The 10,714-nt window shown below is 49.2% G+C and overlaps 2 protein-coding genes across 4 annotated transcripts in view; one reads left to right on the plus strand and one right to left on the minus strand.

Moving 5' to 3' along the window:
• Nucleotides 1–4,404, minus strand: part of Tomt (transmembrane O-methyltransferase) — a 6,605-nt gene extending 2,201 nt beyond the window's left edge. Inside the window, exons 1-2 of one of the 3 annotated variants that reach the window (NM_001081679.1) lie at nt 4,296–4,356; nt 10–284 (exon numbers count right to left, since the gene is read on the minus strand). In NM_001081679.1, the coding sequence (NP_001075148.1) occupies nt 10–268 (259 nt within the window). In that variant the 5' untranslated portion in view covers nt 269–284; nt 4,296–4,356. Of the gene's footprint in view, nt 1–9; nt 301–1,712; nt 1,783–4,295 lie in introns of those variants that run through there. The other 2 variants (NM_001282088.1, XM_017312403.2) reach the window with 2 other exon arrangements.
• Lamtor1 (late endosomal/lysosomal adaptor, MAPK and MTOR activator 1) lies at nt 3,834–9,900 on the plus strand. Its single transcript, NM_025605.3, has 5 exons — nt 3,834–4,037; nt 7,661–7,806; nt 8,026–8,103; nt 8,417–8,543; nt 9,270–9,900. The coding sequence occupies exons 1-5, from the start codon at nt 3,996–3,998 to the stop codon at nt 9,360–9,362; spliced, it is 486 nt and encodes a 161-aa protein (NP_079881.2). The 5' UTR covers nt 3,834–3,995; the 3' UTR covers nt 9,363–9,900.
• The last annotated feature ends 814 nt before the right edge of the window (nt 9,901–10,714 follow it).

Raw genomic sequence — 10,714 nt, forward strand, 5'->3', positions numbered from 1 at the left:
AACACTCACCTTTAACAGGGCCCATGTGGCTCAGGTACTCGCAGCAGCTGCTCCAATGGTCAAGCGTGGTGAGGATGTGACCAGGGTCTCCAGGCAGGGCATGGGTGAGCACATAGCTGAAAGCCCGCTCCTCAATCCGAAGTCCTGACAGGCAGTCTCGAAATCCTCTCAGCAGGACTGTACGCACCAGCAGTCGGAAATGGTGCCGGTATCTCACCAGCAGTGTTACCACGAGTGGCAGGAATGCCAGTGCAATGGCAGGGGACATTGTCCCTACCTGGGTCCTAGGATAGAGGGAGGCTGGCGGGGAAACCTAGATGTACCATTTGCCTGTCATTTGTGCAGACTTATTTATGCAATTTCCACGCTTATACAAACATGTCTGAGAGGCTGTCCTTTGCCAAAGACACAGCAGAACTGGGATTTGAGTTCAGCCTGTGCTCTTTGCAACCTCCTGCTGTTTAACACTCAACCACAAACTATATCTCTGGTCCTGGCTGCAGATCTAGTACTGCATTGTTGCTGATCCCACCCACTTTCTGACTTTCCTCAAGACCTTTTTCATCTGTTTCTTGGGGTGTCTTCCTCCTACCATACCTGGTCTGCCTGGACTCCTCTGATCCATTATGGGAAGCAAAAGAGAACAGCTTTGTTGTGAAACCCATTCACATTCTCACTGCACTTTGTCACAGTAAGAAGCAATTTAAAACACTACGCCTGCAGCTGGAGAGATGGCTCAGTGGTTAAGAGAACTTGTCACTCTTGCAGAGGACCTAGGTTTGTTCCCAGTACTCATGTTAGTTCACAACCATCTAGCTGTATCCTCAGTTCCAGAAGATCCAACCCCCTCTTCTGACCTCCAGGGGCTCACACAAGTAAACATGAATATAAGCAAAACACTCATAAATTCTAACAGCAAACAGCAAACAAACAAAACATTTGGCAGATGGCTTAGTGGTTAAGAGTACTGGCTGCTCTTCCAAAGGTCCTGGGTTTGATTCTCAGCACCCACAACTGGTTGCTCACAACTGTCTGTAACTCCAGGCCCAGGGGATCCAGTGCCCTCTTGTGGTTTCTGTGGGCACTGTATGTACATAGTGTATAGAAGTACATTCAGTACATTTGGGCAAAGCACCCATACATATATAATAGAAATAAATAATATCATTTAAAAATTAAAGAAAATACTATCTATGGTATTTTGGTGTACACTTGTAATCCCATCATGAGGAAGGCCAAGGTAGGAGATCCAAAGTTTGAAGCCAACCTGTACTACATTTGAGACCCTATCTCAAAAATAAATCCACCCTCTATACCATGTTAGAGTGGAGTGTTTGTTTTTTCTATCCAAGGATTTTCTGTTTGCTCTTCCCTGGAGGTGTGGGTCCTCCCTGGTCCTGTGTATTTTCTCCAGTCCTGTATTTTTATATTTGTATCCCCCTCCAAAGAGAATTCTCTGTAAGTGCAAATATGTACATGCACACACCACACATTCTCACCATTCAGCTTTCTTCTCCAGGACCACCTATAGGGGATAGCTGTTCTTTCCCCCCCTGCTCCTCCCCTTAGATCGGAGCCTGATAGGCTATTTTTGCAAGACCCTTGGTTGGAAGAGGGGTGTCTGTTAAAATCTAGATTGTATGAAGGAATGTGAAGCATTTGTGATGTGGGCATGAATTGATGTACCTGAGAACCCACAAGGCCCTGCTTACCTGAGCTGAAGGCTCCTAAGAAAGACCAGGTACCGGAATGGGAGTCCTTCAGAGGACTAACCCCAAGGATGGAGGCTGGACCTGATTTCAATTATTGATGTTGAGGCTGTTGTTACCTGAGACCTGCAGTTCAGGTTACCAAACTTCAGCTGCCTCCTATTTCTCAGGCCTTTGAGAAACTTAGCAGAACTCTAGGGTCTTAATCTGAAGAATTAATAAATATTACTAGGTGACTTTTCTAACCCCTTGGGATCAGGACATGCGGCATGGTGTAAACCAAAGTAATTGAAAATTATTTACTGAATTCAAAACCCAAGTTTTCTGGGTTGTTTGTTTGTTTGTTTTGTTTTTTGAGACAGGGTTTCTCTCTATAGCCCTGGCTGTCTTGGAACTCATTTTATAGACCAGGCTGGCCTCGAACTCAGAAATCCGCCTGCCTCTGCCTCCCAAGTGCTGGGATTAAAGGCCTGCGCCACCATGCCCAGCTCCCCAAGTTTTCTGTAAGTAAGTGTTAGGGTATCAGTTACAGAGTAAAGTCAGACTCTGTCCTTGTCTCTCAGTTACTCACATGTGGTAGAAGAAATGAACTAAAAAACACAACTATAGAATACACTGACCACCTGACTAGGGATTCCATGGTCTGGATCTTGGGCTGTTTTCTGCCCAGCTACCTATCCAAACTGAACACTAGAGTGGCACACTATAGACAATAAATATTTGGGGTATGTATTTTTTTAAGATTTATTTATTATATCTAAGTGCACTGTAGCTGTCTTCAAATGCACCAGAAGAGGGTGTCAGATCTCATTATGGATGGTTGTGAGCCACCATGTGGTTGCTGGGATTTGAACTCAGGACCTTCGGAAGAGCAGTCGGTGCTCTTAACCACTGGGCCATCTCTCCAGCCCTGGGGTATGTCTTTTTTTTTTTAATTTTTTTTAAGATTTCATTTATTTATTTTATGTAACTACATTGTAGTTGTCTTCAGACACACCATAAGAGGGCATCAGATCTTGTTACAGATGGTTGTGAGCCACCATGTGGTTCCTGGGATTTGAACTCAGGACCTCCAGAAGAGCAGTCAGAGCTCTCATCCGATGAGCCATCTCTCCAGCCCTGGGGTATGTCTTTTAAATTAAGTTTATGTGTATGAGTGTTTGGTCTGCACGTATGTGTCTGTGCACTGTGTGTGTGTACTTGCCTGCTGCCAGAGGCCAGAAGGGGCATTGTTTCTCCTGGGTCTGGAGCTATATATGATTGTAAGTCACCATGTAGGTGCTGGGAATTGAACTTGGGCCTTCTGGGGGAGCAGCAGCCAGTGCTCTTAATCACTGCGTTGTCTCTAGCCCTATGATTTGTTAATAAGTGAGTGGCACCAGATTAAGTAAAGAGAAGTGCTCAGAAGAGAATCAGAAAAGGCAATCAGGAAGAAAAGTTTGTATTGAGACTTTGAATACTCTAATCCCTGATTTGGAAAGAGAAGTGTCTGCCATCTGCCTACTCAGGCAGAATTCACCTTAGTCAAGAAACTGCCAAATACTTGAGTAGAGAGATGGCTAAACTGTGCCTGCCCCAAAGTTTGCCAATCTAACAATTCCTACGACCCTCATGGTGGAAAGATACAACCAACTCTTAGAAGTTATTCTGTGACCTCCACACTCACATACTCAAAATAAAAATACATATGCGTTTAATACTGGTAAGGCAGAGGTAAGTGGCTCTCTGAATTCGAGTTCAGCCTGGGCTACACAGCAAATTCCAGGTCAGTGAGGGCTACGTAGTGAGACCTTGGTCTCTCTCGCACACATAAAGGACAAAGAAACTAGCAAAGAGTTCTGAGTGAAGTACATCTCCCTCCAGTACGCTACTCGCCACTTGCATGGCACTTAAGAATTTATCTTGATATAGCACTGGGCCCACAAAGGTGGCCCTGACACCATGTGACCACACAACTCGTCGCACTGCACTGGCCACTAAAGCTAAGGGACGCAAGGATTCGGAGTTAGAGACTAGGACAACAAAATCATGTGACTCGCCCCGCCTGCCTTCCTATCACGTGCCGCGGGTCCGCTCACGTAGGACGCACTTTTCCATTGGTTGGCGATTGTCACGCGGCGAGGCGGGACCGGAAGGCAAGATTTGGCTGTGGCGCCGGAGCGGCTTTAGGACAGGCTAGGCGAGGGGGAGGGGAGCGAGAGGCAGCCGCGGGTCATGTGACCGGAAAGGCTCCTGACGGACGCCGTCCCTCCTCGGCGCCGCCTGAGCGCCCGGCCCGACCCCGCCATGGGGTGCTGCTATAGCAGCGAAAACGAGGACTCGGACCAGGTGCGACAGCGGCGGACGGGGTTTGGGACTGTGGGCTACGACCGCGGGGCTCGGGGCCCAGAATAAAGCCCGCAGTGGCGGGGAGCCGGACTGCAGGCTCACCGAGTACGGAGGCCTGGAGGGGACAGATTACAGAGAGGACGGCCAGCCGGGCTCCTACCCTCTTAAAGATCCTAGTCTTACTTCTGCCTAGGGTTGCGGCGGTCGCCGCCTGACTCGGCCCCTCCCCTTCCACTCTCCAGTCCCCTCGTATCTCACCACTCGAATCCTCAGACTGGGTTCTCGGGAAACATTCGCGCTCACAGATTCCTCTGTCTTCACTGCAGCTTGGCTTAGTGGACCCATTGTAGAGATAGGTAATTTGAGGCTCTCAGTCTCCCGAGATAAATCAGGAATTTCTGTGTGTTCTGTCAACTGTTCTGCCACTGTTGGCTTGGTGTCAAAAGTTGACACCAAGTTACTGTCATTTGAGTTGGCCAGTGAAGAATTAATAGAGCGAAGACATCGGGACGTTGGGGAGCAATAGAGTTTGCTTTGACCGATATAGAGGAAAGGGGATTTGATTTATGAGTTTGGTTTGCTGTTCCCTGCCTGGTGCCTGAGGGTTCCTCGAGCTAGAGAGTTCCTCTCTGAAGAATGTGATTGTAGATCTTACTCTTTTCGAGAAAGCATCGACTTGGAGAGACTTCAGTGTCTTGTTTTTAAATTTCCATCTTCCCCTTGGTGCATCTCATTCCTCTCTACTACAGTCCCTTCCCTGCCTAGACGCTTTTGAGGAGGGGAAGACTTTTGCAAGGCTGGGTGTCAGCCCCCTGGCCATTCCTCTTAACAGCTGCCTCGAAGCCTGAGCCCTGATGTCTACACACAGTAGGCACCGTGCCACAGAGAACAGTTTCACCCGGTCTAGTGGAGGATACAGTCAGAGACATAAGTGGTGTCGCTGTACTTGGGAAGGTGTTCTTCCCCCCAGTGAACCCTGCAGTTCAGGAGAATGTGATTTGTGTCGGGGTGAGTGCTTCCTGAACCTCATTCATTGCTTGACCTGAGTTTGACATGCCTGTGGCCGTAACTTTCACTTCATTCTGTCATGCTAAAGGCTAGAACTGCAAAAATAGGAACCCACCACAAAACAACAGAAAAGGAAGAAGAAGGCAGATATCCCTGCCTAACAGCAGAGTTATGGAGGGAAAGCTAAAATTCCACCTTCCTCTTTACAGATTCTCATTTCTGGCTGGTTTGGTTTGTTTTTAAAAAGGTCTCCTGAAGCCCAGACTGGCTGCAGACCTGCCATACAGTTGAGGATGACCTTGAATTTCTGGTTCTGCTTCTCCCTGAGTGCTGGGATCCTAGGCATATGTCACTCACTATGTCCAGTTTTATGCAGTCGTAGAGATCAAACCCCAGGGTCATATCCCCAGTCCCTCTTTAGGTAGGCCCTCTTCAGCATTGCCTGTCCCTGTATTAGAAGTGTAAGAATTACCTTACACCTAAGAGAGTGAGTCCCAGTACTTAGGAGGCTGACACAGAACTGCCTCAAGTTTGTGGTCTGTCTGGCTACACAGTAAGTTCAGGGCCTGTCTGTCTCAAAAAGAAAAATGTATAAGCAATAGGTCTTCAGAGGCCGCCTACGATTGCTTCATTTGACTCCTGCTAGTTACCTGTAAAATGTTTAAAGGTGAGGGAAAAGTTAGGAGGATTGAAGCAATTTAGCTAATGTTAGAAGTACTCTAGCCACGCCGGGCGTGGTGGCGCACGCCTTTAATCCCAGCACTCGGGAAGCAGAGGCAGGTGGATTTCTGAGTTTGAGGCCAGCCTGGTCTACAAAGTGAGTTCCAGGACAGCCAGGGCTACACAGAGAAACCCTGTTTCGAAAAACAAAAAACAAAAACAACAAAAAAAGTACTCTAGTCATGGTGTTCTAAGAACAAGACACATACCTTATATACTGGGACAGGCTCTGAGGTAGTGGTGGGCAGACACCTTAGGTCTGCTAAAGTCAATAATGAAATCTTGACTCAGGTTGTATTGGCTTAGGAAGCAAACCTTGATGTAAGAAACCTACCCCATGTATCACTCATTCTGTGGGTGTCAGGTGATGTCATTAACTTTTTCCCGGTGGGGTTGGGGATGACACGGCCCTATCCTGAAGGAATATTTGTCAGGAGCAGTGCTGGGGAAAGGACCGGCAGCAGCCGTGGGGGACTCCTTGTGACCACCAGCTTCCCTTAGAGACCCTTTCACCTTTGGTAAACCTTTTATCTGTCTAGCCTATTGATACTGAGGAAGGAGAAAGATAGATTGTCCAGGAACCTGAGGCAGAAGACCGTAGATGTTTCCTTCTGTCGTGGTGAACTGGGTCGAGTGGTTTGAGGACATTTGGGCAATGTAGTTCTGAGGAGGAAGAGCAAAGTGGAAAGGCTGAGCCTGTCTGGGGTGGGGCAGGCCAGGCAGGAGGAAGTAGCCATCATAGGGAGAGTTGTGAGCAGGAGAGCTGGCTCCTGTAACTGGGAAGCTGGTGGGAACTGAGACAGCCCAGGAGGACTGCTGAGACTGGCTGGCGGCCACTGGAAGTTGATGGGTCAGCACTGGCCAGCATTCCTCTCCTTCTACACACTATACTCCTTCAGAAGTTGCCATGTCCCGAGCCTTCTAGGGCCCAAATAGACTTGAATCAGGTCTGCTTATCCAGATTGCAGCTGACACAGCCAGCAGGGGTCTCTACTGATGGACTTAAGGCAGTAGATTAGAACAAGGTCTGAACCAGGACAAGGAAAGTCCAATGTTAGGAGATGTAGTTTTGGTTTAATTCTAAATTGGTTCTGGTGTTTGAGGTTGTCTGTGGAGGTTAGTAAGCAGGGTTGCTGGAGACTGGGCTGACTGGGTCAGGGAGAGTGTAGTTTGTCTGGGAGGAAGAGCTCCACTGTTCTCTCAGGTCAGCAAATCAGGAGGTAGAGGCCCGACCCTGGCGAGTACCAGGCCAGCTGGGTTCTATAGTACCCTCGCAGCCTGGGGAACATGGGAGGACTGTGCTTTGTGTGCATGTGTGTACAAAGATCCTGGAGAGAAAGGGGGGGGAGAGAGGACATTGGTGACTGTATCTCGGCTGTGGGCTTGGAGTTTCTGCACTAAGATAAAGCGAGGAATGGCAGCGTACAACTGGCCTGCTTCCTTGCAGTCCAGGGACTTATCTGGCCATGCTAGGGCCTTATGTTGTGGGTAGACATCTTTGCTGGGCAGTACTTTCCCCGGGGAACCAGGAAGGCTGTTCTTGGGCTTTTGACTTGCATTGATTTCTCCTCTAGAACCTTACTTTGATATTTTCCCGCCTTCTCCAACTTTCAGTCAGTTCCAATAGCCTTTGTCCAGAAGGGGTTGACCAGTTACTGAGGCTCCAGGAATGTCAGTGTTGCTTTGCTCCCCTCTGAATGTTTTTTAGGTTCTCTAGGTTCATCCTAGACCACCAACTGGGCCAGTCTGAGAGTGAATGTTTTCTGACTCTGCATCTACCTGGACACTTGGAGTCATGCTCATAAAAGTAGTTTTAGTATGTCAGAACCTTTGAAATGAAAGGAAGATTAGACTTAAGGCCCTGGGGCTGACTTTTCTCTACTGGCCCCTCCTAGGATCGGGAGGAGAGGAAGCTGCTGCTGGACCCCAGTAGCACCCCTACCAAAGCCCTCAATGGAGCCGAGCCCAACTACCATAGCCTACCTTCAGCTCGCACAGATGAGCAGGCCCTGCTTTCCTCCATCCTTGCCAAGACAGCTAGGTGAGTGTCACAGGACCAGGCTGGGACACAGGCAGCCAAGTTTGGAACATAGAGGATGGGACAAGGTCATTAGGGAGCGATGTCACTGGGTTCTGCCTTGTTACGGTGGGCTGGCTGAGTACTAGTGTCAGAAGGCCTTGGGATTCGCACCTAGCACTGCTTCTCGTCTGTGACCATCTAAAGCACCTGTCATGTCTTCTCTGTCTCTCCTTTTCAAAGCAACATCATTGATGTGTCTGCCGCAGACTCCCAGGGCATGGAACAGCATGAGTACATGGACCGGGCAAGGCAGTACAGGTAAGCATGGGCCAGCTGCCTAGACATCCTTCTCTAGCTCGGGAGTTTGCTCTCCAGTCCAGGCTCTTCATTTGGGTGGAGCCCAGAAAACTAGCTACAGATCACTTAAGTGCCTCAGGCATTCAAGTCGGCCCAGTTTGCCCAATGTGTTTGATCCAGGGTGATCAGGTCAAAGGAGTACAGCCAGAGTGAGTTTGGAATGAACTGTACCCTGTCACCATGATCCCTTGGCCTGAGGGAGTGAGGCTGGCCTGGGCAGGACAGGGCAAGCTTTGGCCTAATTGTCCTTCCCTGTCTCCTCCCTCTTGGCCAGTACCCGCTTGGCTGTGCTTAGCAGCAGTCTGACCCATTGGAAGAAGCTGCCACCGTTGCCATCTCTCACCAGCCAGCCCCACCAAGTGCTGGCCAGTGAGCCTATCCCCTTCTCTGACTTGCAGCAGGTGAGCACTCCTGGCTGGTCCCCTACCACTTCCCACATGGCTTCCCAGGGGTGGAGGGTGGGTGGGTGGGAAGCCTAGTATTGGTGCACCCAGTTTATTCCCACTTTGGTCTTGGTTTTCACAGTGTTCTTAGTCTCCCCCACCCCCACCTCCCCGCCCCAGTCACACACACACTGTTTATTCTCCTAGCATCTGCCCTTGCTTTTGTCTTTTTCTCTCACTTCCTTCCAGAGATAAAACAAGGGCTTTGTGCATGCAAGGCAAGTGCTCTACCAGTAAGCTACAATCTTTTTTTTTTTTAAATTTACCTATTTATTATATGTAAGTAAATTGTATCTGTCTTCAGACACACCAGAGGAGGGCATGAGATCTCATTAGAGATGGTTGTAAGCCACCATGTGGATGCTGGGAATTGAACTTAGGACCTGCGGAAGAGCAGTCAGTTCTCTTAACCGCTGAGGCATCTCTCCAGCCCTTAAGCTACAATCTTAACCTAACCTTTGGGCTTTGAGAGAAGGACTCAGTGTTATAGCCCAGGCTGGAACTGAATTGTGGCCCTTCTGATTTTGCCTCCCGAGTGGTGGGATTATAGGCAAGCAGCAGCACACCCACAGCTCCTTTGGCTTTCAGTCCACTCTTCCTTCTTTCCTTTACTGCCCCTCCCTCTGCTCACACTCTTAAGTCTCCCTCTCATGTTGTTCTTTCCCTCCCTGGCCTCTGTCTCAGGTCTCCAGGATAGCTGCGTATGCCTATAGTGCACTTTCTCAGATCCGCGTGGATGCGAAAGAAGAGCTGGTTGTACAGTTTGGGATCCCATGAAGAGAGGGGCCCTAGGACAGCTCTTCCCTCGTCTTCACCCCGTCTCCACCCCACCTCTTCTGGCCCCCAGCCTCACTGTGGCTCTCTACAGTACCTAACCTGCTACTAATCACGGAGAAGAATGTGGAGGGAAAGAACAAGGCTGGAGGCCGGAGCAAGTGAGGACTAAGCAAGGGAAGGGAGGACCGATTGCCATCGGCCTTCATGCTCTGGTTAGGGTGAGGTTGGGGCCAAGAGGACAGGGCCTGGCAGATCTTCAGTCATTGGGAAGATGGAGATACCACTGTAGGGGTGACACCGGGAGACCTAGGAGATCCCTTCCTGCCCTCTTTCTCTTGGCCTCCGATTCACTCCTGTCCCCTTCCCTGACTTGGTGCTCACAGGCACCTCACTGGGGATTATGACCAGGGTCTAGACGAGCTTGAGTCTGAATTGAGTTTGTATTTCTAGCACCCTGGGTTTTTACATGTTTGCTCTTTTTGTTTTTGTTTGTCACCCCTCGATAAAGAAAGTATATTCATTTGTGTTGCTGGTTCAACCTGCTCTGTCCTGCCCACTCTTTACTTCTGGCTGTTCAAGTCTGCAAGCAGTGCAGTGCTGCAAGCAGAAGAAAGTCGGCAGCAGCATTAAAGAGGAAGCAGGAGACAAAAGTTCAGGGTTCCCGGGTCTTAGATGATACATTGTGGGATGACCCCAGGAGGATAAGTATTCATTGTCCCTTCTCCATTGATGGTCACACTGTCAGAGCTGTTCAGACTTGACTATGAGGCAGCTGTGACCATTGGTGCCCCTGCCTCAGGAGGCTTACACATTGCCCCTAGTGGTGGGAAAGACCCTGCTCTGCTTGTCGTCTTTTCAAGAAATGATTGTCTTCTCCTGTCCCAGCAGGGCCTCACTATGGAGCCCTGGCTGCCCTCGAACTCACAGAGAGCTTGCCTCTTTCTCCTAGAGCTGGGATTAGAGTTTTATGCCCAGCTAGGAAATGAAATCTTTTTTTTTTTTAAAGTTTATTTATGAGTACACTATCTTCAGATGCACCAGAAGAGGGCATCAAGTCTCACTACAGATGGTTGTGAGCCACCATGTGGTTGCTGGGAATTGAACTCAGGACCTCTGGAAGAGCAGTCAGTGCTCTTAACCGCTGAGCCATCTCTCCAGCCCCCTAGGGAATGAAATCTTGACCAGAATCACAGCCTGAGAGTAAAACTACCCTGCTCTGCTAGAAGTAGATCACAGCTGACTGCTGTTCCTAGTCTGGACGCTGAAGGCAGCGCCACACACCTTGGTACTTATGAAGATTTCTGTGAGGCATGGTGGCTTCTTCCTGAAATACCAGCACTCAGGAGGCTGAA

Source organism: Mus musculus, chromosome 7 (genome assembly GCF_000001635.26).
Source record: "Mus musculus strain C57BL/6J chromosome 7, GRCm38.p6 C57BL/6J".
Classification (NCBI taxonomy): domain Eukaryota; kingdom Metazoa; phylum Chordata; class Mammalia; order Rodentia; family Muridae; genus Mus; species Mus musculus.

Coding starts and splice junctions, on each gene's coding strand:
- Lamtor1 (NM_025605.3), top strand. CDS start 3,996: ATGGGGTGCTGCTATAGCAGCGAAAACGAGGACTCGGACCAG. Junction 7,807..8,025: donor ATCCTTGCCAAGACAGCTAG/GTGAGTGTCACA, acceptor TCCTTTTCAAAG/CAACATCATTGATGTGTCTG. Junction 8,104..8,416: donor GACCGGGCAAGGCAGTACAG/GTAAGCATGGGC, acceptor CCTCTTGGCCAG/TACCCGCTTGGCTGTGCTTA.